This window comes from Podarcis bocagei, assembly GCF_964188305.1.
Source record: "Podarcis bocagei genome assembly, chromosome: 6".
NCBI classification, from domain to species: domain Eukaryota; kingdom Metazoa; phylum Chordata; class Lepidosauria; order Squamata; family Lacertidae; genus Podarcis; species Podarcis bocagei.
The window spans coordinates 12,744,140-12,770,568 of record NC_138130.1 but is presented as its reverse complement, the minus strand read 5'-3'; the positions used below and the strand labels follow the sequence as shown (position 1 = coordinate 12,770,568).

Below are 26,429 nucleotides of genomic sequence, written 5' to 3'. Positions count from 1 at the left end.
ATAAAGTTCTGCCTTGTTTTCAGTGCATCCTGTCTGCATCCATTCATCTCTGACAGATCATGAACTTAGGGGACCTCTCAGTCCCTTGGGGAGTTGGGCAGCAAAAGCCAACCACCCCTATTTTTCTATATCAACTGCATAAAAATTGCCACCCTCCCCCATTGAATCCAGTTTGACATTTTCTAGTGTAAGGAAAAGGAGGGGACATTTTATCATATGTGCTGGGATTGTAAGGTAATTAAAAAAATTTGGGAAATGATATACAACGAATTGAAGAAAATGTTCCATTTAACATTTGTTTAAAAACCCGAGGCATTTTTGTTGGGGATTGTAGGGGAAGACCTGCCAAAAAAGTTGAAAAACATCTTCAGGTATGCGACAACAGCCGCGAGAGTTCTGGTAGCACAAGGATAGAAGACTGAAGAAATCCCAACTAAAGAATCATGGCAAGAAAAATTGATGGACTATGCAGAACTGGCAAAACTGACATATAAGCTACGGGACAAGGATAACTGTGACTTTAAGGATGAATGGGAACCCTTTACAAAAGTATCTGAAGATGCAACAAAGCGAACTGGACTCCTTGGCAGGTTTTGAATAAACATTCACAAACTTTGTATTGATAATAATCAGCTAAATAGTTTGAGGATCTATACAACTTTGTAACATGCAGAAAACAGCATTCTTAAGAGAAACCAAAGACTGGAAAAGAGGGGAGTGGGGGGTGGGATTGTGTGGGAGGGGGAGGGAGCAAAAATGGGGGGGGGGAACAAGGATGATATGTTTTTGGATAAAATGTCTTGTTATAATTTTGAATAATAAAAAATAAAAAAGAGAAACCCCAGCAAGATTTGGGGGGGGGGGGCTTGTTTTAATTGTGTCAACCCATTTGTGATATCCGAACGACCTGTCTGCAACATTAAGCCTCTGTCTGGAGTTAAGCCCTCTTAATTCTGGTTTTTCAGACAGCAAACAGAGCCCTGGCAGCCTTTGCTTTTTCAAAGCAAAAAAAGAGAAAAAGCTCAGCTTCCGTCTGTGTGTGATCCTGCAGAGCTTCAGCGATTAACCTCTCCCGAAAAGCAGATTTTAACGTGCAGGAAGTAGTTCAAGGAGGGGAGGGAAAAAAATTCTCCCTTTCTAAGGAAACACCGCCTGCCGAAACCCGGGATCGAACCAGGGACCTTTAGATCTTCAGTCTAACGCTCTCCCAACTGAGCTATTTCGGCAGCTGCTCTGCCGCTTCCGAGGAAGGACTGACAAAAGGACTCTCCCGCTTGATTAATTCCGTGCTTTGTATTTGAAAATACATATATATTGCATCGCTCGGCGCTGGTCTTGTCTTGGGCGGCTTCTCTACGATGGTTGAATTAGTTGCAGGTTCCATTTCGTGGCAGTGGCTGTGAGCAGCGCCTCTGCTTAAAGGGGGCAAAAAAACTATTTAAATAATAACAACCAGCTGGAAAGGTTCCCCCCGACAAGGCTGGCGATTTCTTTAGGACTTATTTTTGCACACGTTCTGAAAGCCTGTGATTTCCTCCTTTTCATATATAGAAATTTAAATGTATTTATATTCAAGTGTGTGTGTGTGTGTAATATTTATATTTTAGTATCGGCATGGGCTTTGCAGAGAGCACCACGTGAGCTAAAAGTTTTCCTGGGAGTTTTTATTATTTTTATATATTTTTAATATTGTGTGTGTGTGTGTGTGTGTGTGTGTGTGTAAACTCCCAGGAAAACTTTTATTTTATTTTTTTAAAATATTTATTGAATTTTCACAAATTATAAAAACACAATACACAATACAAACATACACACACAAAAACAAACATGTATAATTTCAAATCCTTTTTTTCTTGAAGCTTACTTCACCGACTTCCCCATACCTCCCCTTTCTGCATTCCAATTCCCAAATTTATTTCAGCAAATCCTCCCCCTTAATTTTATCTAATTTTTCCTTTTCTTTACTTTTACTTAAACTTTTACACTCCCAGGAAAACTTTTAGCTCACATGGTGCTCTCTGCAAAGCCCATGCCAATATTCAAATATATATATATATATATTTATATATAAAAATAAACTTAAATATAAAAATTTAATTTTTTATATATGAAAAGGAGGAAATCGCGAGACGGGCACAGCCTCTGTCGCCTTTCCTCCAGCAATAACAGCACTATTAAAGATGCCCACGTGGCAACTCTGCCAATGTTTGCTTTTCAAGTTAAGGCCCATTGACTTCAACGGGAGTTACTTCAAAGTTATGGCAGCGAAAGCAGCTGCGGGCAAGTTTTGCCACGTGGGGTTTTAAAGGCACCATGCAAGGTTTTGCCGCCTTCTTCTTCTTCTTCTTCTTCCTCTTAACACGCGACTGAAACTGCATTTCTATATATTGGCCCTTGAGTGGTTTACCATTGTATTAAACATACAATCAGAAATATATATATACTGTACTGTAGTACAGTGGCGTAGCGTGGGTTGTCAGCACCCGGGGCAAGGCAAGTAATTTGCGCCCCCTAACCCATGGATTTGCGCCCCCTAACCCGTGGATTTGCGCCCCCTAACCCGTGGATTTGCGCCCCCTAACCCCCAGATGTCGCGGCCGGTGCGGCCGGCCCCCCCTGCACCCCCCACGCTACGCCACTGCTGTAGTATGAATTAGCTGCACGCACGCAAATAGAAGATGAAACAAGCAACAGCTGAAAAGCTGGCAGCATTAAGTTAAACTCAACAGTGTAACTAAGTTTTGATGGATGTAATAATGGAATACTGAATGGTATCGTTTCTGTAAAATATGCAGGCAAAGTAAAATGGAACACGCAAAGAGAAGAAGAGAAGTCACTGATATTTTAAGGATGTAAAAATGAGTAAATTGTAAAACAGAAAATTCAATAAAAATTATAGATATATAAAAAAGATAACACAAACAAAAATGCCCCCAGCAGCATAAAGCAACATGAAATAGCATAAAAACCCAAAGGGTTGAGGAATATAAAAAGCACTAAAAATATGTAAATGTTGTGCAAAGGCCTGGAAGAATAAAAAGTGTTTTACCTGGTGGTAGGTTATGATGCAAGTATCTTTGGGGGCATTGCAGTGGGTTGCTATTAACCCAAAAGGTCCCCTCGCCTCACTTCATTGGGTGGGGGAACATGAAGAATATCACAAGCTCTTAGGGGCCAAGCTTGAGCGGTATTTGTGGGAGAAGCCAGTCCTTTGAGATAACCTGGCGCAAAATTATTTGGGGCTTTGAAGGTTAACGTCAGCACTTTGAATTGGACACAGAAATGGACCAGAAGTCCTCGCAGACGACAAAAATGTGTGCCGGCGTCCTCTGAACCAGCTGGAGGTCCTGGGTTGCTTTCAAAGGATGGCACATTGCTCTCATCAAAACACATTAACTGGGGGAGGTCATTTAAAGGAGGCAAGTAGTGCTTTCAAGTAGTAGCCATCAAAGTTCTCTGCGTTGTTTTTTAAATGACCATAATTAATGAATTATTCCATACAACTAACATAGTGAGTAAACATGCCTTCGAGGGATTCGGCTGATTTAGTCTTCAATGGTTTAGCATTAAAAAAAATGGGACAAATAAGTTCACCGCATGTACTTTGTTAAAAGCAAAATATAATGAAAATGATGTATAGATGGTATTTGACTCGTGTAAAATTAGCAAAGATATATCATAATTGTGACAATATATGTTGGAAATGTAAAGAAAAGGAAGGAACCTTTTATCATATGTGGTGGACCTGTCCCAAGGTGAAAGACTTCTGGGAAAAGATTTATAATGAATTGAAAAAAAATGTTGAAATATACATTTATAAAGAAACCAGAGGCCTTTCTTCTTGGAATAACAGGTTTGGAATTGCCCAAAAAATATGTTAAATTATTTTTGTATGCCACAACTGCTGCTTGTATTTTGTTAGCTAAAAAGTGGAAAACCCAAGAATTACCAACAATAGAAGAATGGCAGATGAAGATGATGGAATTTTCGGAGCTAGCCGACCTAACCGGAAGAGTCCGCGACCAGAAGGAGGAGTATCAGGAAGAGTGGAATAAATTTAATGATTATTTAGTTAAATTTGTTAAGTTAAATTAACTGAAAATAGCTTGCAGATACTTAATGGGCTTAGGATTTTATTTATGTTAAGTGATGAATTAATAAATTTAATTCCATAAGGTGAAGATCTAAGGATGTTAATGTTTAAGTTAAATTTCATAAAAATTGGGATTTGGAAAACCGTTAAAAGGACAGGCAATGAAATTCAACCAAGGGGATGCGAGGAAGTCACTTAACAAAGTTAATAACTGTAATTTTCAATAAGGTTATGATTTATGTTTGTTTGTCTTGTGTGTTTGTTTGTTTATAATATTGTGAAAACTAATAAAAATTTTGAAAGAAAGAAAAAAGTGGGACAAAGGAAAACTATTCCATTTTCGCATCTTTCATTTCAGGAGCTAAACAGTTAGGGGTTTATAAGCCTTTAGCTCGATTTCTGTATTATAATAGTATTGAATGTGTAGCCTATGCCATTTCAATTATAGTCTGTCCTTTTGCGCATTTTACTTTTTTTACACATTATGGACATGCATGCATTCCTCTTCGGGAAACATTTTCCATTGCGATTTCACTAGATTTTCAAGGCTATGTCGAGCTTGGGCTTGGGCAAGCCATTTACTCAGGTAAGCATTCCACAAAGCCAGCATCTTGTTTAAATTCTCTTTTATCACATGCAGTATTTGCATGCTGTTGAATTCTGAGCCCTACAGAGCTGCTGCTGGCATGCCAACACAGCAGGCATATGGGCCAGCACAAGCGAGAAGACCATTTAAATGACATGACAGCCATAGTCTGGTGGTACAGCGCATGCCTTGCACGCAAAAGGTCTCCACTTCCATCCCTGGGTGTTCCCAGGCAGGGCTGGGAAAGACTTTGCCCTGAAACCTTGGACAGCCATTTCTTAAGTCAGAGTCAACAATACTAGATGAATCAATGGCCTAAGGCAAGCTCCCTCTGTCATATAGGCAAATGCTTCACCAGCATGACTTGAAATTTGGCCTCAGAATACCATGATCAGTTTCCTCATACTGAAAGCTTTGGGAAGAGAGTAATGGTAAATTCACACGACACTTTTGGCACGACAGAATGTGGTTAGTGTTTTAGACTTGGATTTGATGTTCAAAGGGTTTGGCAGAGCGCCTTTATATGACTGCAGTTTGTGATGAAGAATACTCGTCACTGGTTCAGTATCTCTATCAACATAAAGCAATGTACAGTGGTACCTTGGGTTACATACACTTCAGGTTACATACACTTCAGGTTACAGACTCCGCTAACTCAGAAATAGTGCTTCAGGTTAAGAACTTTGCTTCAGGATGAGAACAGAAATTGTGCTCCGGCGGAGCGGCAGCAGCGGGAGGCCCCATTAGCTATAGTGGTACTTCAGGTTAAGAACAGTTTCAGGTTAAATACGGACCTCCGGAACGAAGTACTTAACCTGAGGTACCACTGTACAGGCTAATTGGGTTTGATATTTTCAGTGCCTTTAGATACAATGTTTCAAGTGGCATCAACAGTACAGTGGACACTTGGATTGCGTGATCCATGCGGGAGGCACGTTCTCAACCCGTAGCGTTCTTAACCCGCAGCACCGCATATGCGCATGTGCGTGTCGCAATTCAGCACTTCTGTGTATGTGCAAAGAGCGATTTAGTGTTTCTGTGCATGCACGAGCGCCAAAACCCAGAAGTAACCCGTTCTGATACTTCCGGGTTCGGCACAGTGCACAACCCGAAAATGCGCAACCTGAAGCGTCCGTAACCCGAGGTGTGACTAAGTGAAAGGAGAGACTATGGGATACATGTCAGCCTAAAGATGAACATTGTCCCCCATTATATTTCCGAGCACAATTCAAAGTGTTGGTGCTGACCTCTAAAGCCCTAAATGGTTTTGGCCCTGTATACCTGAAGAAGCATCTCCATCTTCATCATTTAGCCCAGACACTGAGGTCCAGCTCCGAGGGCCTTCTGGCAGTTCCCTCACTGCATGGTTACAGGGAACCAGACAGAGGGTCGGCTTAGCAATGATGACCTCCCCATGGAACGCCCTCCCGTCAGATGTCAAGGACATAAACAACTATCTGAAGGCAGCCCTGTATTGGGAAGTTTTTAATGTTTGGCGCTTTATTGTGTTTGGTGTTCTAATTTGCTGGAAGTTGCCCAGAATGGTTGGGGCAACCCAGTCAGATGAGCGGCATATAAAAAATAATTGTTGTTGTTATTATCATTATTATTATGAAGAATAGTAGTAAAGCATGGGAGTTACCTGCCAGATTGCTCAATGACAAAACAAATGTCAGCTGTTGCACTTTTCTACCTTTTGAATACACAGTCTAGCTCAGAAAAAGCACCACTGGGGATGTGTCCTACATTTAACATAGTCTTGCATTTTAATATTGTTCACATAATTTCACATGTTCATAGAGTTAAAATACTTTTAGGCAACAAGAAAGACAAATTAAATTTGGATGGAAGCACTGTTATTCTTCAAAATAAATTTGAAAGAAGCTATTAGAAATGATAAATATTTGGCATGAGGGCACTCTCAGGTTTTTATACAGTATTCTTGAGTTCAGGGAAGTCTTTGGTTGTCTACAAAGCTCAATTTCTGTAGAGCAATGGGAGACAGATTTCCTTACCAGATCACTGAGGACACATGATATGACAGTATTTTAAAACAAGCACGTGATCAAGCAGAGACTTATGGGACAGGAAGATACAACTACAAAAAGCAGAAAATACTCCTGAACAAAAATCTGCTGCCTAGGTTGTAAAAAACTATAACCCTGTCAATACAATACATTAATAAATAATTAAAATGCAAAACAGCTGTATGTATTAAAAAGTGCATTATTTAATAAAAATTGCTCCGATTCAATTATTATTTTTATAGAAAAATATTAAAGCTTCAATATTGCACTGGAATGCTGATTAAAAGGCGATAGCCCTTACAGCCCATACTGTAAAATTGTACTCCATTGTCTTTCTTGATATTATTGATAGTTGACATTCCATGAATACAATCCCATTTTGCTGCTTGAGTACAGTTTTTCATTAATGTGATGATCTTGAGGTAGAATGTTTTCCTTCGTTATTATTTTTCTTCACAACTTTGCCGCAGACTAAATCATACCGATTCTTCAGCAACAGGAAAAGGCTCCAAAGCTTTCTCCGCGTTCTTCCAGTTGTGGAAGTTTTCTTGATACCATTCAACTAGCACAAGAAAAGAAAGATTTCAAAGCATGAATATGTAATAAGCAATCTTACTGTGCTATTCCATGCAGGCTCAAACATACACAAAATCATTAAGTGCAGAGGGTGACAGATTACAGGGTACTAGTTATAATCAAGACAGTGTATTTTACAGTTTGAAGAAGGTTTCTATCTCATGATTTTTTTGGCAGCACATTTCAAGGATTCAGGAACCAAAAGGCACGAATAAAAAGTTTTGGTTTATGATGGCTGAAATGTTGTTAACAGCAGAGCAACAATGCCAGACATTTAGGATTAAGCAGGGCATTTGATCGCCCCTAAAGGAAGTCAATTTCATCTCACAGCATATACAGACTTGTTTCTCTGGTTGGAACCAGAGACAAGGTATGCAAGAACTCTGCTCTCACAACAAGCCATCCTATCTTCCTCTACAGGCCCTTGTGTCTCTTGAGAAGGCACCCCCACTCCTCAAGGTCCACAGGGTTTTAGCACAAGTTGGTGAAACTCAGGCAATACTTGCACGACCAGAGTTGGCTTTTGCTCACACACAGAAGGCCCTGAATTCCAGGTTAGCTTGTGAACAAATATTTGTCTTATGGAAGTTTAAGTCGAGGTCTGTAGTCCTTTGCCAAGTTTCAAGAGCAGCCTAGGAACTTAATTGGGCACTTAAGTTAATGGTGGAAACCAGTGCTTTTTGGGGGGACAGAGGTACACATACCCCTAAACATTTTATAAATCTAAGTTTGGCCTCATTGAGGGGCAGTAATTTCAATATGGGTAGGAAAATGAGAGTACCCCTAAACCTTTTTTTTAGAAATAAAAGCACCAACGGCAACCAAGCACATACCACGTCCAAACGTAAATGATGTATGTGAAAAGTGCTTATGTGGTCTAGTCTGACAGTTGCCTGGATGTAGATAATTTTTATTCTCATGTTTCTTACTGCTTCCCCCACCCCAACGTACAGTGCCTACTCTCAAGCTCACAGAAGCAACATTTATTTCCTCTCTTACCATTACAGCCATACATTGGAAGTCCATTCCAGAAGTCCGTTCGACTTCCAAAACGTTTAGAAACCAAAGTGTGGCTTCTGATTGGCTGCAGGAAACGCCTACAGCCAATCAAAAGCCGCAGAAGCCCTGTCTGACATTCGGTTTCCAAAAGAACGTTCGAAAACCAGAACACTCACTTCCGGGTTTCGATTGTTCGGGAGCCGATTTGTTCGGGAGCCTAGGCGTTTGGGATCCAAGGTACAACCGTATATACAAACAAAAATACAATGGGAGGTTCAAAGCCTTTACTTTAAAAATTCTAGCTTTAGCTAATTCAGTAAACAGCTTACTCTCCAAAGTAGCCTATAAAAAAGCAGCTCTTTTGAAAATAGTGCTGCCCTGCTTTCCTTTCACTCTCATTCCAGATTCAGTATCAATGCAACATACTGGTTTTCTTTATTCCTTCATTCCAAGGCACTTTAGGTCTCCAGCCCAAGCTGTGCATTTTTCCAGAATTCATTGGATATCCCAAGTCATTCGTAGGCCTTTAAATAAATGAGAAGAGTGTTATTCCTATGGAGAACTCAAAGTTTCATATAACATGTGTATTAATTACCTTCAAAGGACATTTAGGAGTTCAGCATTTTATTCCTTTGGATTAATCTTTAGGCTACCCTTCCTTCTCCTGTTAAACACACATGATTTACACAGAATAGTCTATATTTACAAATATTACGCACACGCAAGGCACCCAAATAATTTCCAATCTGTGACTCAATTACTTCAATCACAGACCTGTGTGTGAGTAATCACAGCAAAGATCAGTCATGTAGGGCAGAAAAATATACTACCACTAACCTCAAACATGGGAAATTTATTTGGAATATTATGGATGAATACCAATGAATTTGAGAAGTTGTAATTGCATTTTCAGGTGATTGTCCCTGGCAGGTGCATAGATATATTCATATACATTCTGATTATGAACACCTTTCGTTTAGTTTTAATTTATATAACCCATCACAATTCCAGACACTAAATGGGGCGTGTGTAAATTAAAACCATGTGGAACACATAACACAAACATATCATATCCCAGTCAATTTATATTTAAAAAAAAACAAATTAGAAAGGAGTATTATGAACATCCTTAAGCCTTAACACCAACAGCATTTTTCAGAAAATGTATCAAAACGTTGAAATGGAGTTTTGAATGCCCTTGCATATTCAAAACTCCATTTCAAAGTTTACTACGCTTCTGTCCCACTCTTTGTCCAAGGAGCTCTCATCATATCCTAACAACTCTAGAAGGTTGCTTAGGCTGACAGAGTCGTAAGCTTCATTGTTGAGAAATGATTCAACCTCAAGTAAAAGGTAAAGGACCCTCGACGGTTAAGTCCAGTCAAAGGCGACTATGGGGTTGTGGCGCTCATCTCGCTTCAGGCCGAGGGAGCCAGCGTTTGTCCACAGACAGCTTTCCGGGTCATGTGGCCAGCGTGACTAAACCGCTTCTGGTGCAACAGAACCAGAGCACATGGAAACACCATTTACCTTCCCACCACAGCGGTACCTATTTATCTACTTGCACTGGCGTGCTTTCGAACTGCTAGATTGGCAGGAGCTGGGAAAGACCAAAGGAAGCTCACCCCGTCACAGGGATTCGAACCGCCAACCTTCCGGTCGGCAAGCCTAAGAGGTTCAGTGGTTTAGACCACAGCGCCACCCGCATCCCTTCAACCTCAAGTATTCTTGATTCAAGACTAATATTTTATCCATTACACCACACTGACGACTTCTAATCTCTCATAAAAGAAAACCACTCTTTCTACAACCCTAAATGTTTTAAGCGAGACCATGAATCACATAGATGAAGATGAAACATTTTATTGGTACAGGTAAAGAAAATGAGATAGATAAGAACAAGTCACATTTAGGACTATTTCAGTAGCTGCATCTAAGCAATTAACAACATTCATCATACATAGAGCAGACCTACTGAAATCAGTTAACTTAAGTCCATTGGTTCAATCATTCTGAGCAAATTCAGATGAGGGGATTACTGTGTTAGTTTTTTTTATTATATATAACATTTCTGTCCTGATTTCAAAAGTTCCTTTCACACTGAAGTACTTGTTTCATTCTGGAGTGGCGGCTTTTTGATCGATATATCACCATGTTACACTAAATTGATTGATATATCACGTTACATTAAACTGATATACTACCATGTTACACTAAATTTTAAATGGCAGGAAAGGAGTGCATGCTGGGATACCACCCCAAAATTTGTCACATGAAATTACAACGCCAGATTCCTGTGGTTTTCCAAGCTAAAAGAGTTGGATACAGAATTTATCTGTAAACCAATTAATGCTAAATTCAACTAGATTTCCGTTGTGTGAAAGATCAAATGCAATGCAGAAAATAACAGGAAATGCCAAAAAGACCAAAAAATTGCCGTGTGACCGCAGACCCAATTGAATATCTCTTGTGATGTTTTTGGTTTTTCAAGAAGAAGCTTCATTATATGAAATCTTTAACTGAATTGCTTCAAGGAACTATAAACAGAAATAAAATATTCCAGTAAAAATACTGGGTAGTTTGCCCCATTACTTTTATATCCAAATCCAAGTAAAGGGTCTTTGTTTAACTGTAGCAATAAACTATAAGCTACTTTCAAATAGTTAAAATCTCAAGCAAGTCACTTGATGGTTGGTAAAATATAAAAGCAGTGTCTACGCCAATATGAAATGCAGTGACTCAGCTTGCATGCAAAGCTACACCAAAGGTTTGTTCTGGGTTCACTGCTCATGGTTTGCCTGAAGTAAGACAAACTGTGAGCCCGAGTTCAGACATAATGCTAAGACAATCACTGCCCCTTTTCAAGCTCTGAGGCTTGGGAGTGTGTATTGGTCTAAACCACTGAGCCTCTTGGGCTTGCCGGTCAGAAGGGCGGTGGTTCAAATCCCCGCGACAGGATGAGCTCCCATTGCTCTGTCCCAGCTCCTGCCAACCTAGCAGTTCAAAAGCACACCAGTACTAGTACATCCTTGTGCACGTTAATTGAAACAAACAATGTTGTTTAGTGTACAAAACTCACATATACGTACATTAGTAACTGCTATTTTTAAGCAGCATTTGAACACGGTTTGGCATGGAATCTACTAGTTTCGAACAGTCACTGTTGATTTTTGGATCCCTGTACCACACTTGAATCAGCGCCTGAATGAGCTTCTCCATAGTCATACAGTCTACAGCATGGAGACGACTTCTGCATATAGTCCACAAATTCTCAATGGGATATATGTCTGGGGAATTCCCTGGCCAATCAAGTACTGCTCTGTCATGAATTTCTTCACCACTTTTGATGTGTGACAGGGGGCTAGGTCCTGCTGCAATATCCCAGTACTGTCAGGATACCTCTTTTCCAGCTCTGGAATAACTCTATTTGGTAGAACCTCAATATATTGTGGCAAGCACATCATTCCTTCTATTGGCTGCAGGCTTCGGACACCACAATGATCAAGTAACTTTTCATGTTTCAGACCTCACCTGGAGTACTGTGTCCAGTTCTGGGCACCACAGTTCAAGAAGGACACTGACAAACTGGAACGTGTCCAGAGGAGGGCAACCAAAATGGTCAAAGGCCTGGAAACGATGCCTTATGAGGAACGGCTAAGGGAGCTGGGCATGTTTAGCATGGAGAAGAGGGGGTTAAGGGGTGATATGATAGCCATGTTCAAATATATAAAAGGATGCCATATAGAGGAGGGAGAAAGGTTGTTTTCTGCTGCTCCAGAGAAGCGGACACGGAGCAATGGATCCAAACTACAAGAAAGAAGATTCCACCTAAACATTAGGAAGAACTTCCTGACAGTAAGAGCTGTTCGACAGTGGAATTTGCGCCCAAGAGTGTGGTGGAGTCTCCTTCTTTGGAGGTCTTTAAGCAGAGGCTTGACAACCATATGTCAGGAGTGCTCTGATGGCGTTTCCTGCTTGGCAGGGGGTTGGACTCGATGGCCCTTGTGGTCTCTTCCAACTCTATGATTCTATGATTCTATGTTTATTTTGAGTACAGGATTACGAGTAAGACAGAAAACATGCTTTGTTTCAATTAATCTGCACAAGGGTGTAGATAAATAGGTACCACTGTGGCGGGAAGGCGTTTCTGTGCGCTCTGGCTTCCGTCATAGTGTCCCATTGCGCAAGAAGCGGTTTAGTCAAGCTGGCCACATGACCCAGAAAGCTGTCTGTGAACACGCCGGCTCCCTCGGCCTGAAAGCGAGATGAGCACCACAACCCCATAGTCGCCTTTGACTGGACTTAACCATCCAGGGGTCCTTTACCTTTTTACCTTGGGCACCCAGGACCAAACTCACCTTCCTATCCTGGAGCAAGAAAGGATTGTACAGCAAAGCTCCATGCTTGCCTCTCCATGCCATAGCCCAACCTACAAAGGGTGGGGGTTGGGGGGCAGAGGAGCTCAAAATTTGGCTTCGCTGTAACATAAGGAAAACATTCTGTACCACTAAATAAGAGGACACATAATATTACCCAAATTAAGATGGCATCTGAAATCCTGTGGGATATTTTACAGGACAGGACAAAATATTTGAAACGAAATAATAAATATCTTACCTGTCTTTAACATAATCCATCCAATATTCTGTCTCTGCTTCAGAACTGGTATTTTTAATCTGTAAATCAGTAAGGTGGGGGGGAGATCCACGTCAACAGTGAGAGATTTAACATTTAACAAAAATGTTTTGATTTCTATTGCATTGTAAGCATTGTAATGAACAGATTTCCACAAAAAATTCCATCCTCTGTTTTGTTTAAAATGTAGATGATTCCCAAGTGCTGCTAGTTGTATCTATAAAACTATTAAGTAAAACAAGAGATGTAAGTTGTGAGAAACACTCAAGCGGGTGTAAATAAATCTTACATTTAAGATGCTAAGTGCTAGCTAGTCGGCCCAAATCAAAGGTGTTTATCGTTTGGTGTATGTGACTAACGTGGTTAACTAAATATATTCTGAGCCATGCAATATTGACCATAATATAAGAGCGTGAAGCCATGCAGATAAGTGATGAGGATTTGCCCTAGTAGTTTGAATGGAACTACCTTGCATCTCTTAAAGAAAAAGAAGAACTGGCGTGTTCTTATATAATTGGTGATACCTGAAAGTGTCAGGAAGGGAGACTCTAATGGAATTAATGGGTACATCCATAAACACAACATTTCAGTGAGGAGCCCACCATAGGAAGTCTGCTGTAATTAGGCAAGCCACATTCTTCCCTGGACTGAACTTGGGGTGGGGGGCGGACTGGTTTGAGCAGAAAATGGATTGAGGGCTGTCACACGACAGGTGGCGCAAGCTTGTTCTCTCCTGCTCTAGAGGGTAACACCTGAACCAATGGCTTCAAGTTACAAGGAGATACTGGCTAAACATCAGAAAGAAATTTCTGATGTTAAGAGCTCTTCGACAGTGGAACGGCCTCTCATGGAAAAGGGTTCCTGGAAGGTTTTTAAGCAGAGGTTGGATGACCATCGGCAATGGATTATTTAGTTGAGATTCCTGCATAGCAGGGAGCTGAACTAGATTGACCCTCAGATCCCTTCCACCTGTACAATTCTATGATTCTACCCTATTAACCTTCCTCTATGAAAGCCTAACTGATTTCTCTGGCATCAATAATGAAGCCACTCATCTTGTCATTGAAGTTTTCCAAGTGTTGTGGGATGTGATTAATAATAATAATAATAATAATAATAATAATAATAATAATAATAATTTTGTGTTCTCATTTTGTATTTTATGTTGTGAAACACTATGGGATCTTTGGATGAAGGGCAGCATACAAATTTAATAACAGCAATAATAATAATAATAATAATAATAATAATAATAATAATAATAATAATAATAATAATAATAATAATAATAGGTACCTCAGGTTAAGTACTTAATTCGTTCCAGAGGTCCGTTCTTAACCTGAAACTGTTCTTAACCTGAAGCACCACTTTAGCTAATGGGACCTCCTGCTGCCGCCGCACGATTTCTGTTCTCACCCTGAAGCAAAGTTCTTAACCTGAAGCACTATTTCTGGGTTAGCGGAGTCTTTAACCTGATGCGTATGTAACCTGAAGCATATGTAACCTGAGGTACCTCTGTATAGGCAAAAAGAGGTTAAGTCAAATGTTTAAACATATAAGCATGCAAGTGCTAGAAAATAAACAAAAAAAACCAAAAGCAGAGAGCCTGCCGGAAATATGATGGAAATGAATTTGTCAACACAGGATCAAAGGAAGAGCAAACAGACCCCACTGGTTAGTAAAATAAAACTTTGTACACGCTCCACCATTTCCCAATGTATCTGCACACCCATATCTTACGAGTCATTTACTGAAATGCATCAGTAGAGTTCATTTGTCCTAGTCAGTATTTATTGCTACTAAGCCACCAATTTCCAACATTGTTTATTACTCACTAGATGGATTAATTCCTTTGCAAGTTGTGCAATCGACATCTCAAAGCTGGTCCCAATGTTGTAGATCTCCCCCGGCTGCCCCTTCTTCATAACAGTAAGAAATGCTTCGACTACATCACTGGCATAAAGAAAATTTCTTCTCTGAAGTCCTGAGCCATGAATACAGCTACAAGCAAGCAAGATAGTGCATACATTTAGCACTGCTTTTCAAACGCTATTCTAGCATTCCAGCCAGGTTTGCAAAATTATAAAATGCTTACAAAGGGCAAAGCGAAAAGTATGTGATAACAAAACACCACCTCCATTCATGCTAATTCTTCACAATGGCAATAAACCTGGTGGCACGCACAGCAAGTTACAAAGAATCACAGAAAAGTGGCTATTGCACTGCACCCTGTGTCAGACTTTGCACTACAGAGTGTGTCCTAGCAGTGTTAAAACATAACTGGTGTAAATCCATGTCAATGAGAAACTGCAAGACCAAGAAAACAAATCTTCTTTACCCCAGCATTATGCATTCTCCTCAGCCAAGCTTTTAAATTAGCAAAAAGCATGAAACAGGTGACTCTTCTATGTCCCAGCTCTACATCTATGACCTCTTGTGGTGGGACAGAGTATTAAGAAACCTATTGTTGTTGATTAAAAGCAGTTGTGCATGCAGGTTTTGTCCCAGGGCAGTGCGGTCTCAAAACGTGACCCATTTTACTGTCCGGACTGGTTTTTAGTATGGGGTGTTCAATTTCAAGGGTATATCACTGACTTAGCTTGCCATACACTTATAACGGGGGGAGACGGGACCGAATATGACCGTGATACATACCATTTTCTGTTCTGCTGCAAGCGAGAAATGAACTTTGGAATAACCTAAGAAACATTAAAAACAGGCAGCAATTGTTAATGCTGGCTACTTAAAGAGAATGATAAACCTTTCATCTTTTTTGAAATATTTGTGTGAGAACATATTTAATTCTAGCAACGGACAGTAATAAAGACCACCAATCACTTGTAGCAGTACCTTCTTTTTTTTTAAAGGGAAGGGGCTGAAACCACAACCTGCTCCATCTGCTAAACAGCCAATTAAAAGCCAAAATGTTTTCAATTATGGGTTCTGCACACACAATTTTGGCTGCTGGATCGGAGAGGTGAACTGGATGGGTAGCACTTAGCTGCATGCATGGTTCCTCACCCAGCTGGGATTTACTATTTGCATGGAAGCCTATTTTCACATGCTAGAATCCCTAGCTAGATGAATGTCCAACTCTTAATATTTGACACATTAATAAACAGTAATTCTACAGAACAGAGACCACGTAATAAATGCTTGGCAAAGTACTGTGACTCGTTAATTGAGGGCTCACAAAGGGCTTGTTTGATAAAAGAAGTGCCTTCATCTCACTTACTTTTTCTGGAAACTGATGGGGTCCATAAACATTGCTGCTCCGCGTGATAACCACTGGAAACTTTAAAGGATATACCATGAGTGTGCCAGCACAAATTCAAGGAGAACAGCCATAAAAAAAGCTTGCGGTGGCTTAGATTCTAACTAAGGTTCCACTGGTGAGGGACATCTCCCCTTCCTCCCACCACCCAGCTGATTTTCCCCTGTGAAATCTGCTCTAAGGTGTTGGTATATCCTCCCAAGCAACGTAAGAAGCATGTGAGGGGAGAGACTTCATCAGGCAAGGCCTTGTTCCATCTGCCTTGCCCCACCCGCCATCTCTGTTTCTCAATCTGTATTGTTTTTTTGATTATAGTTTAGAAATTATTTATTGTAATTGTTAAAAGTGGATTTCTGTTTAATTTTTTATATGCTGATATTTAATATTATTCTGTACTATTCTAATGGATTGTTGAATATTACTTTATTTGATATAAGTTGCTTATTTTAAAGTTATGTTTTATTATCACATTTTTGAATGAATTAGATTGTTATAAGGTGTACATTCTTTGTTTCTTCAGCTTGTAAACCGCCTTGGGTATTGTAAAATAGAAAGATGGTATACAAATTAAAAGTGAAGTGAAGTGAAAAAATCATGTCCTAGCCTCACAGTTCCTTCTGCAAATGAAACAAGGCCTTCTGTTTGCAGGGGACTAGTAAAAATACAAACCAATGCCTTCTTCCACAAACAGAAGAAGCAGTAAGTGGTTCACTTTTCACAGCTCTGAAGAATATCAGCTAAGATCAAAATAATACACTTTTGGGATAGGAATTTGAGCCCAATTGCATGTTATACAATGTCAAGCCTGGGCTTATCACCACGTACACAAACTAAAAAAACCTTGCTCCTTGACAAGCATACCTATACAGTGGTACCTCAGGTTAAGTACTTAATTCATTCAGGAGGTCCATACTTAACCTGAAACTGTTCTTAACCGGAAGCACCACTTTAGCTAATGGGGTCTCCTGCTGCCGCTACGCCGCCGGAGCATGATTTCTGTTCTCATCCTGAAGCAAAGTTCTTAACCTGAAGCACTATTTCTGGGTTAGCAGAGTCTGTAACCTGAAGAGTATGTAACCTGAGGTACCACTGTATATTGTGCCACGTGGCCACCAGGCCCAGCAAGAGTAATCAGTGGTGTTCTATTTTAAAGTATTCCTTGCTTCCAATATGGAGAAGCAGAAAGGGGTCTGGGACATGCTTCACTTCTCTTAAAGGCTGGGCTTTGGAGTCAGAGGCTAAGCAGATATTGTCGAAAGAGGGAAAAGCCAGACCTTATCAGGAAACTGATACCTGTGGTGCAGCATTTCACAGAAAACCACAAACAAGCATAGCAAGTTTAGCAGGTTACATATCAAGTTGTTAAATGTTCATTTTTTGTTGTAAGCAAGCCCACAGCAAAGATATAACTACCATATTTTATACTGGAAATCTACTATGTATTTTAAAACTCACTAGTACCAGCATAGCAGGGGTAGCCAATATTGTGTCCTCCAGTCCTCCAGCCCCCATCAGCCCTAGCCAGCATGGCCAATGGTGAGGAATGATGTGAGTTGTAGTCCCATCGTATCTGGAGGACACAACATTGGTTAGCCCATTGAACATAATGAAATTGACTTCTGACTAAACGTATATGGTTTGTGGCGGTAACTTCTTTAACCTCAGTGTGGGTTCTTGCGCATTTCTTCTGTGTCCAAAACATCTTTGGGCATATGGACCATGTTCAGAAATCCAAATAATTAATAATAGTAGCTAAAATACAGTGGTGCCTCGCAAGACGAAATTAATCCATTCCGCGAGTCTCTTCGTCTTGCGGTTTTTTCGTCTTGCGAAGCACGGCTATTAGCGGCTTAGCGGCTATTAACGGCTTAGTGGCTTTAAGAAAAAGGAAACAAACTCGCAAGAACTCGCAAGACGTTTTGTCTTGCGAAGCAAGCCCATAGGGAAATTCGTCTTGCGGAACGACTCAAAAAACGGAAAACTCTTTCGTCTTGCGCGTTTTTCGTCTTGCGAGGCATTCGTCTTGCGAGGTACCACTGTATCAAGTTTCATTTTTGCTTACCTGGTATCTTTCCCAATATGACTGGACAATGCATTCAGCCGCCGCCTTAGAAGCTGCATAAGGATTTGACGGTTTTTTAGATGAGGATTCATCAAATTCCTAGAACAATTTTTTTACATGCCAGACATTCAAAGTCTTAAAAAGAATTTACATTGATTTACAAGCCAGCTTAAAATGACTCTAGTTAATGGCCTGATTCTCACATAATGCTAAACTATGGCTTATTTAACAAACCTCAAATTAACCATGAGCTGTCTGATAAAGCAGCAGAGAACAGCTTGTTCCTCCACTGTTTGGGATTTTTTTAACATTAGCCTTGTGTCTTTGTAGCTTAGTGAGCATCTGGGTTTAAGCAACAAAACAAACGATGGTTAAGGAAGGGTACTAGACTCACACATTAAGAGCAAGTCATAGGTAAAACAAAGCAGGGTTCGTAAGCCAACAACAAATCACAACTTTATATTCTGGCTTCTTGGTAATAAATAAACCACAGTTATGTCATTTGCCAGTGTTTTCAGGAAACTGTAATTCATGGCTTAGGTAGTCTACAAACTAGACTAGTGATTAAGGATAAGCTCAAAACTAGAAACATTAAGTTACTAATGTAGCAAAAATTCATAGAAACGTTCAGTTTGGCTAATGGTTGCACAATACTAAATTCTACATTTATATACCAACAGTAACGTTTAAGATAGTTGTGGAATTGCATGCAAATTGTTACTTTAGACACCTTTCCTTTTTTGGTTTGAGTTAACACAAATAAGCAGTGCAAGCTTGCCAAAAACATGTAATAAATTAAAAAAAACACCACCACCACCACTTTGGAATAAACACAAAATGCTATATATGGAGTGAAAAAAATTAAGATGTTTTTCTCATTGCTAATAAATTAAAAAATTTAAAAAATTTAAAAATACTCTAGTACCACCTTAGAGACCAACTAAGTTTGTTCTAGGTATAAGCTTTCATGTGCATGAAGAGTACTATTTTTTATAAAAATAATTTTTAATTTTTTTTATTTATTTCGACTGCATCAGACCAACAAGGCTACCCACCTGAATCTTTCTCATTGCTAGTTATCTAACATTATGCCCAAATAATACTTCCACTCTCTGATTAGCAGTAGTGCTAAGAAAAATCTACCCCCAGCTAAGCACATAAGGATAAAATACTAACCCACTTACCTAGAAGTAAGCCCTGCTGAATTCAATAGGGCTTACTTCTGAGTGGATGTTGGTTAGGATTGTGCTGCAAGATACCCTAGAGGGCCTGATCCTTTTCCTAGCAGATGCAGCTGAAATCATGGAAAAAGGGAGAGCGATCCTGTCTACCTATATAGTATAAGGAAACCACCCTGCCCAAAGCGTTCTCCTAAATTCAACTCTGACTACCTTTACCAGTACAGTGGTGCCCCGCAAGACGAAATTAATTCGTTCCGCAAGTTTTGTCGTCTAGCGAATTTTTCGTCTTGCGAATCACGAAATCCCATAGGAATGCATTGAAAATCAATTAATGTGTTCCTATGGTCAAAAAAAGTCCAAACAAAGCCAAATTTGGTACAACAACAGTTTATTAACTGCTCTTTAAAGTCACACATACTGTAAAGAGCAGTTCAAAAATTGAAGGGAAAATAAATTAACTTTATAAACAAAACATGTCTTTGTTTTTAGACAAAGGAAACAAAGTCGCGAGACGTTTTCGTCTTGCGAAACAAGCCCATAGGGAAATTTCGTCTTGCGAGGCAAATCGAAAACGGAAAAACCTTTCGTCTAGCGAGTTTTTTGTCTTGCGAGGCATTCGTCTTGCGAGGTACCACTGTAATTAATGTTTTACTCTTCCTCCATGACAAGTGAGGTTTCATGTTCCATCCTCTTACTGAAAAAAAAGTATTTACTTGCACAGCAATCCTAAAATGCCAAAGTACTAACAAAAACTCTTGCATCCTTTAAAGACAGCAGAATCGAAAGCGCTTTAGGTCAAATTTGTACCAGCACATTCCTTCTGTGTAAGATTATCATTATCTTTTGGTTATTTTCAAGTGGCCGAACATTGGTGTAAATGTAAAACAATATGCTTACTAAGCTGGAAACAAGAGAGGCTCAGTTCCTAATGTTTGTCTACTTTTATTGGTTGGTCATGGGAAGTAAAGTGGTACTAGTTAAACAAAGCTAACAGTCTCCACTTACTGGTCATTACAAGATCATGGCCTGTTTAGTTCACCCAAGAGACAAACATGAAGGTAAGAATCACAAAACAGAGAAACCAGTAGGAGAACACTTCAATCTCCCAGGACATTCTATACAAGATCTCAAAGTAGCTGTTTTACTACAAAGGAATTTCAGAAATAGACTGGAAAGAGAAGCTGCTGAATTGCAACTCATTACCAAACTTAAAACCATGGAGAGACCTGGTCTGAACAAAGACATTGGATTCTTATCTCATTATACATGACTAAGCCATTTCTCACCTTCTCACCCCTTGCCTTTTCCTGTAAGACCTATTACAGTCGTTAAGAGTCGTCAACAGGCTCATCTCAGCTATCTGCCAATCTCCCATTCCCACCACCCTTCTGAGTAATACCCCTCCCCACCTTCTCACTATATAGAAGGGTCTGGCAACTTCTGTTTCAGTGTATCTGAAGAAGTGTGCATGCACACGAAAGCTCATACCAAGAACTAACTTAGTTGGTCTTTAAGGTGCTACTGGAAGGAATTTTTTTATTTTGACTATGGCAGACCAACACGGCTACCTATCTGTAAATGAAGGTAAGAGATGTAAGAAGCTCATTTAATTCAAGCTCACCTTGTTGCAGCTTCCCCCATAAACTTCATCAGTACTGACATAGATGAACTTCTCCACATTAGCCTCATAAGCAGCACCAACCAGAATGCAAGTTCCATAAACGTTGACATAGTTGAATTCAAGCTTATGCCAAAAAGAAAGATCTAAGTTTTGAGACAAAATAATAAAGAGAAATGTACGTCAAACTTGGTACCCAAAAAAGCCTGAGGCCATGATCTCTGGGGGACCTTCAGACCTACAACATGAACTTAATTAAAAGAAAAAATGTTGTCTCCATATGCAGTAGAACAAAACTACTCTTAAGAGAGCAATCCCACATACAAGAAGCTGCTATAAAGCAAGCCAGTGTAAATTAAGCCATGATAAAGTTCCATCTGACCCAAACTCCACTCAGCAGCGGAGCTACTGCAGGGTGATCCCCACGGGGCCTAATAATAACAACAATAATAATTTTATTATTTATAGCCCACCCATCTGGCTGGGTTTCCCCAGCCACTCTGAGCAGCTCCTATTAAAAACATTAATCAGGTCCATGGGCCAGATGTTCTGTGCCACTCACAGCAGCAGATTAACACCTGACGTCAAAAGTTTAAGCAATGATGAATCAAGGGACACAATGGTAAAACAAAAAAATTCCTTCCAGTAGCACCTTAAAGACCAACTAAGGCTTTCCTGCAGACTCTACCAGGCACATGTCTGGCAGGAACACCATACAGATAGGTAGCCGTGTTGGTCTGCCATAGTCAAAATAAAAAAATTCCTTCCAGTAGCACCTTAAAGACCAACTAAGTTAGTTCTTGGTATGAGCTTTCGTGTGCATGCACACTTCTTCAGAAAGCTCATACCAAGAACTAACTTAGTTGGTCTTTAAGGTGCTACTGGAAGGAATTTTTTTATTTTGACTATGGCAGACCAACACGGCTACCTATCTATACCTGGAACAATGGCAAAACAGTAAAACATAGCAATTTACGCACATTGTCACTAGGAGGGACAGCAGGATAGGTGTCCAGCTATGTTAGCAGTGCCAGCATAAGTAGTATCCTCTGCCCCTTGTGCAAAATCTGGAAGCTACTACTAGTAGATTAATGTAGTGACATGCAATGCTCACCTACATGTGTTTGAGCTGCAAAATGTAGCACTATATCAAATTTCTCAGCCTCAAACAATTCTTTTACAAAACTGGGTTCACAGATATCCCCCTATAAAAGATGAAAAGTATAAAATTAGTAGTCAACATCAGGTTTGGTTATGTATACCCCCAAATTCTTCAACTACACCAAATTTTACATCTGCTTCAGAAAATTTAATATTTTCACTTCACAAAGCTCTGTGGAGGGATGCTCCAGTCAGTTCTAACTTCAGTGTACACAGTGAAATACTCAGTAACAAAGAAAAGAAAAGGCTTCCAGTTCCATGTCAGTTAACAAGACTTACGCTCAGGTAAGTTTGTACAGGATTGCAGCCTTCATACTGTAGATGGTTTTTAAAATAACAATGAATTACCAAAAAGAAAAAAGGTATAGTTTACCTGGATAAACTTGTAGTTCTGCCTCTCAGAAACTCTTTCAAGATTTTTTAAGCTTGCACAATAGTCCAGCTTAACAGCAAAAAAAAGAAAATAACAAAGAAATTTTACTTCTAGAGTCAAGCTTCTGCTCCTCCATATTGTCTCATAGAATTCTCTTCCAACCCACCTTCTCTGTATCTTGGGACTCATACAAATCAACCCTTTTAATTAAACTCAGGTGTGTCTTAGTACAAAATAAATGAAAATCATCACATCCACATTTCAATTCCAAAAATGTCAAGAAAACGAATTCTTAAGACAGAGAAAAAGCATAATGAAAGCAACTATGTGTTTAATGACAGCTCCTTGGTCTGCAGACTTAATATCTGAAGGAGATATAAAGACTGTATTTTCATTATAAACCCTTCCAAGGAAGAGTTTAATTTTTTATTTACATGGATAAATGTGAAAGACACACAGAACTGGTCAAAAGCCAGGATTACAAAAAGAAACAGTGTGGAAGTCAGTAACAGTAAGCTGTGAAGGATGATAAGGTTTTTTTTCTTCAGTAATGACAATGCACTGAACTTCATCTTTTAGAATCTGTTACCGGGTATAATATGTATCATATGAAGAAACCTTAAGTGGTATCTCTAATCTATACTCTGAGTGATCCTTCAATTTATATAAGAACAAGGAGGTGTACTGAGGAGGTTTAAATGAATATTTTTATTATACAGAACAAAGCAACTGCTGAACAGGGTTTGGATCTGGTGTAAGCTTAAGCCACCTTAATTTACATTAGCTCACTTTACATCAGCTTCTTCTGCATGGGATTTCTCCCTTAGAGCATGGCTATTTGGATTAAAGTGGCATAGCTGCAAACATTCAAATCTCATTTACTGTTGTTTATCTCCAGAGCTAAGTAAATAGAGTATTTTGCAAGACACTGGCCTTCTGGATCAAAATTCACCATGGCAGCACATGCTTATGAGTTCCGTGGTAATGGCTTACTTTAAAATCAAGACCTGAAATCTTACATGCAGTCACTGATTGCCTGTCAAGTATATGTTGGTTTGCTAATTTATGTTTATTTAAGCAAAAGAGTCTTACCTTATCAAGATTAATAATCATATAGTTTGGATGCTTCTCTACGAGGGAAACCACTACATGAGATGCACTGCAGGTTTTAAAGAAAAAACAAAAAATCAACATATTTCAAATTTAAACTGCATTGATTTCAGATGCATGTCTCATGAACTGTCTCTCAAGAAATCAGCCTGAACCGAGAAGCAAATCTCAGTGGAAAATATATTCACTTGTGGAACTCTTAGAATATTAGTTTGTAAACTTTTTTCAGAATAATCCAAAATACTGTTTTCTTTAAGAAGGAACTGTGGATTTCTTTAAGAAACAAAAACATAAAAAGCTTCCAGCAAATAAGCAACTTACCTATCCACCTCCAAATAGTTTGAACTTCCTACCCCTTTATTAGGGGCATCAAGAAATAAGTGACACCCTTTCCAGTCACACATATTAGGATTTCTTTATTTTTACAGTCATGGAAAACATGACATGGGCCTCATGAATGAATATCAATGCAGAAGAAGCATAAGACACCTTTCTCTCTTTTCAAACCCGTATTTTCTGAGAAGGAAAGCTTAAGTACTTTAATCCCTTGCCCCAAATTCACCCCAACCCAAATTTGTAAGCGGACACAAGCCGAATCATGAATGGTAGGTAAAGAACGACCCTGCAGCTCCTCAGATAGAGGAATTATACTAAAAAATATTGCTTTCCTCTCTTTTTTTTAAAGTAGCAAACACAAGCAAGTTTTTTTTTGTAAAGAACTTCAATGGAGAAGAAACATAAGACCCCTATCTCTCTTTCCAAGCCCATATTTTCAGAGAAGGAAAGCTTAGTAGGTAAAGAACGACCCTGCAGCTCACCAGGTAGAGGAGTTATACTAAAACCTATTTTTGCAAGCTTTCTTTCTTTTCTTTTCTTTTCTTTTTAAGGAAGTGGTACTCCGGTAATTTATGCAATCTAAATTTCGCAAGGCTGCTTGAAAGGCAAGCTGGCAGAGAAAGCAGGCCCAAAGTTTTTGGTTTTTTTAAACACACACACACACAAAACTCTAGGCACCTTTACTCAGGAGTAAGCCCACCCCATCATATTCAATGCGCTTTTTGCTCCTTTCGCGAGGGCTTTTAGGAAGCCTGAAAGCCCCTCCCCCCCCCCAAAAAAAATAAACCCAACCCAGGCGGGAATTTACATAAAGCCCGCGCCGCCGGTCACCAAAATCCTCTTGGCGAAGCCCGGGGGGAGCGGGGCGGCCTCGGACCCGGACAACCCCCCCGACATTCTCCCCACAGCTGGAGAGCCTTTCCTTCCTCCCTCTCTCGCCTCCTTCCCGTCGAAGCGTCACTTCCGCCACGGCTGTATACGTCACTTCCGCCTGCTACTGTCCCCTACAGCGACCTTTGCACGTGCGCCTCTCTCTGCGTTCTGCGAACGCAGCGCAAGGGGGGGCGGTGTCCTGGGCATGCGCACTCGGGCGCTCCCCTCTTTCTAAAACTGGGCGTGATCAAATAAAGTTGTTTCGTCTCCCTCAAAGTATTCATATTTTCTGTTATGTGGCAGCGATGGGTTTTTTTCTCATGTCGTCGACCGCCTGGAGCGCGGCTGGCACTGTGCAAAGGCGGCACGCGTTCCTCTTCATCCAGACATTTGAATATCGTAGTCTTTTAAATGTTATCCGTGGAAAGGGGGGGGAGTTTTAGTTTTGTTGTTTTGCTTTAATTGTTTATCTGCGTTTTACCCTGTATTTTATTCTGCCATTTAATCAGTGACTCCAGGTGGCTGGGATCACATGTTCAATATATCCTCAAGTTGGCTGACTGGACATTATTACACAACCACGAAGGAAATATATGAAAAGGTCAACTCTGGCAAATTATTTACTCTAATGTGGAGTGTACGTTGCACCGAGGTCTCCTGGCACCCTTTGCAAATCTTTTTAATTCTGAAACAAAGCAGGTTAGGCAAATAGGCTAGTGGGGTTGGTTTGACTCCCTATAGTTTCAAAATTCCACTGGAAAAACGGTTATGTCCCTGTGGAGATGGCAGTATTGAGTGAGTGGCTCATGTGCTTTTGGCTTGCACGCTTTGTAAAGATTTGAGGAGTGAAGTTATTACCCCTCTATTATTGTCGCTCGACCATTGCTACTGTGTCCTTTTTAGCAGATCAAGATGATCAGCTGGCAGCAAAAACTGAAAGGCTTTTAGCGGGAGCAATTAGAATAAGATCTATTATTTGATTATTGATGTAAACCTGAAAATTTATTTTGTATAGTTTTTACCTCTCCAGTACAATTTATTTTATTGCTATTGCTTAGTGGCTGATGCAAATAAAAGATTCTTCTGATTCTGAATATAAAGTAAAATACGAATACTGATTATATATTTTGTGCTTTTATCTTTTGATTTTGTTCTGTGAACCGCCCTGAGACCTCGGGGCATATAAATTAAGACCTCGGGGTATATAATCACCATAATCATCATAAATCCTGTATAATACGTGTCCCACGGCTATGACGTCACGACCCCCTTCTGACGCCGCGTTCCCTTACTCTCTGCCCTCCTTTGGAAGTTTCCCCGCTCACCTACCCACCCAACAACCAATCAACAGGCTCCTCAAACACGACCTGGTCACGCGGTTGGAGAGCTCGTTCCCTAGCAACCGCCGCCGCGCGCCGATGAAACGAGCAGCTGGCCGGAAGCATTCCCGTCTCTATAGGCTGGCCCCGCCCACCCGGCCGATCCGAAGAACGCTATTGGTTAGCTGCGCGATCAATCCCGCTCC

The 26,429-nt window shown here is 40.0% G+C and overlaps 1 protein-coding gene and 1 long non-coding RNA gene across 4 annotated transcripts; one reads left to right on the top strand and one right to left on the bottom strand.

Annotated features, from left to right (window-relative positions):
- Positions 1 to 6,887: 6,887 nt before the first annotated feature.
- TGDS (TDP-glucose 4,6-dehydratase) lies at positions 6,888 to 25,002 on the bottom strand. Of its 3 annotated transcripts, XM_081198591.1 has the most exons (12): positions 24,840 to 24,998; positions 23,678 to 23,744; positions 22,586 to 22,654; positions 22,166 to 22,256; positions 21,055 to 21,197; positions 18,253 to 18,351; positions 16,152 to 16,211; positions 15,572 to 15,615; positions 14,752 to 14,917; positions 12,899 to 12,957; positions 8,708 to 8,805; positions 6,888 to 7,268 (listed from the first exon to the last, which is right to left on the bottom strand). In XM_081198591.1, exons 1-12 carry the CDS (start codon positions 24,926 to 24,928, stop codon positions 7,183 to 7,185), a joined length of 1,071 nt encoding a protein of 356 aa, XP_081054717.1. In that variant the 5' UTR covers positions 24,929 to 24,998; the 3' UTR covers positions 6,888 to 7,182. The 3 variants fall into 3 exon arrangements, with proteins under 3 accessions (XP_081054717.1, XP_081054719.1, XP_081054718.1); XM_081198593.1 differs by lacking the exons at positions 6,888 to 7,268; positions 8,708 to 8,805 and adding an exon at positions 8,812 to 10,818 and having other exon boundaries at positions 24,840 to 25,001; XM_081198592.1 differs by lacking the exons at positions 6,888 to 7,268; positions 8,708 to 8,805 and adding an exon at positions 12,612 to 12,710 and having other exon boundaries at positions 24,840 to 25,002.
- LOC308589544 lies at positions 23,800 to 24,801 on the top strand. The gene is made up of 2 exons (XR_014009373.1): positions 23,800 to 24,304; positions 24,490 to 24,801. It is a non-coding gene; the product is annotated as an uncharacterized lncRNA (long non-coding RNA).
- Positions 25,003 to 26,429: the final 1,427 nt, after the last annotated feature.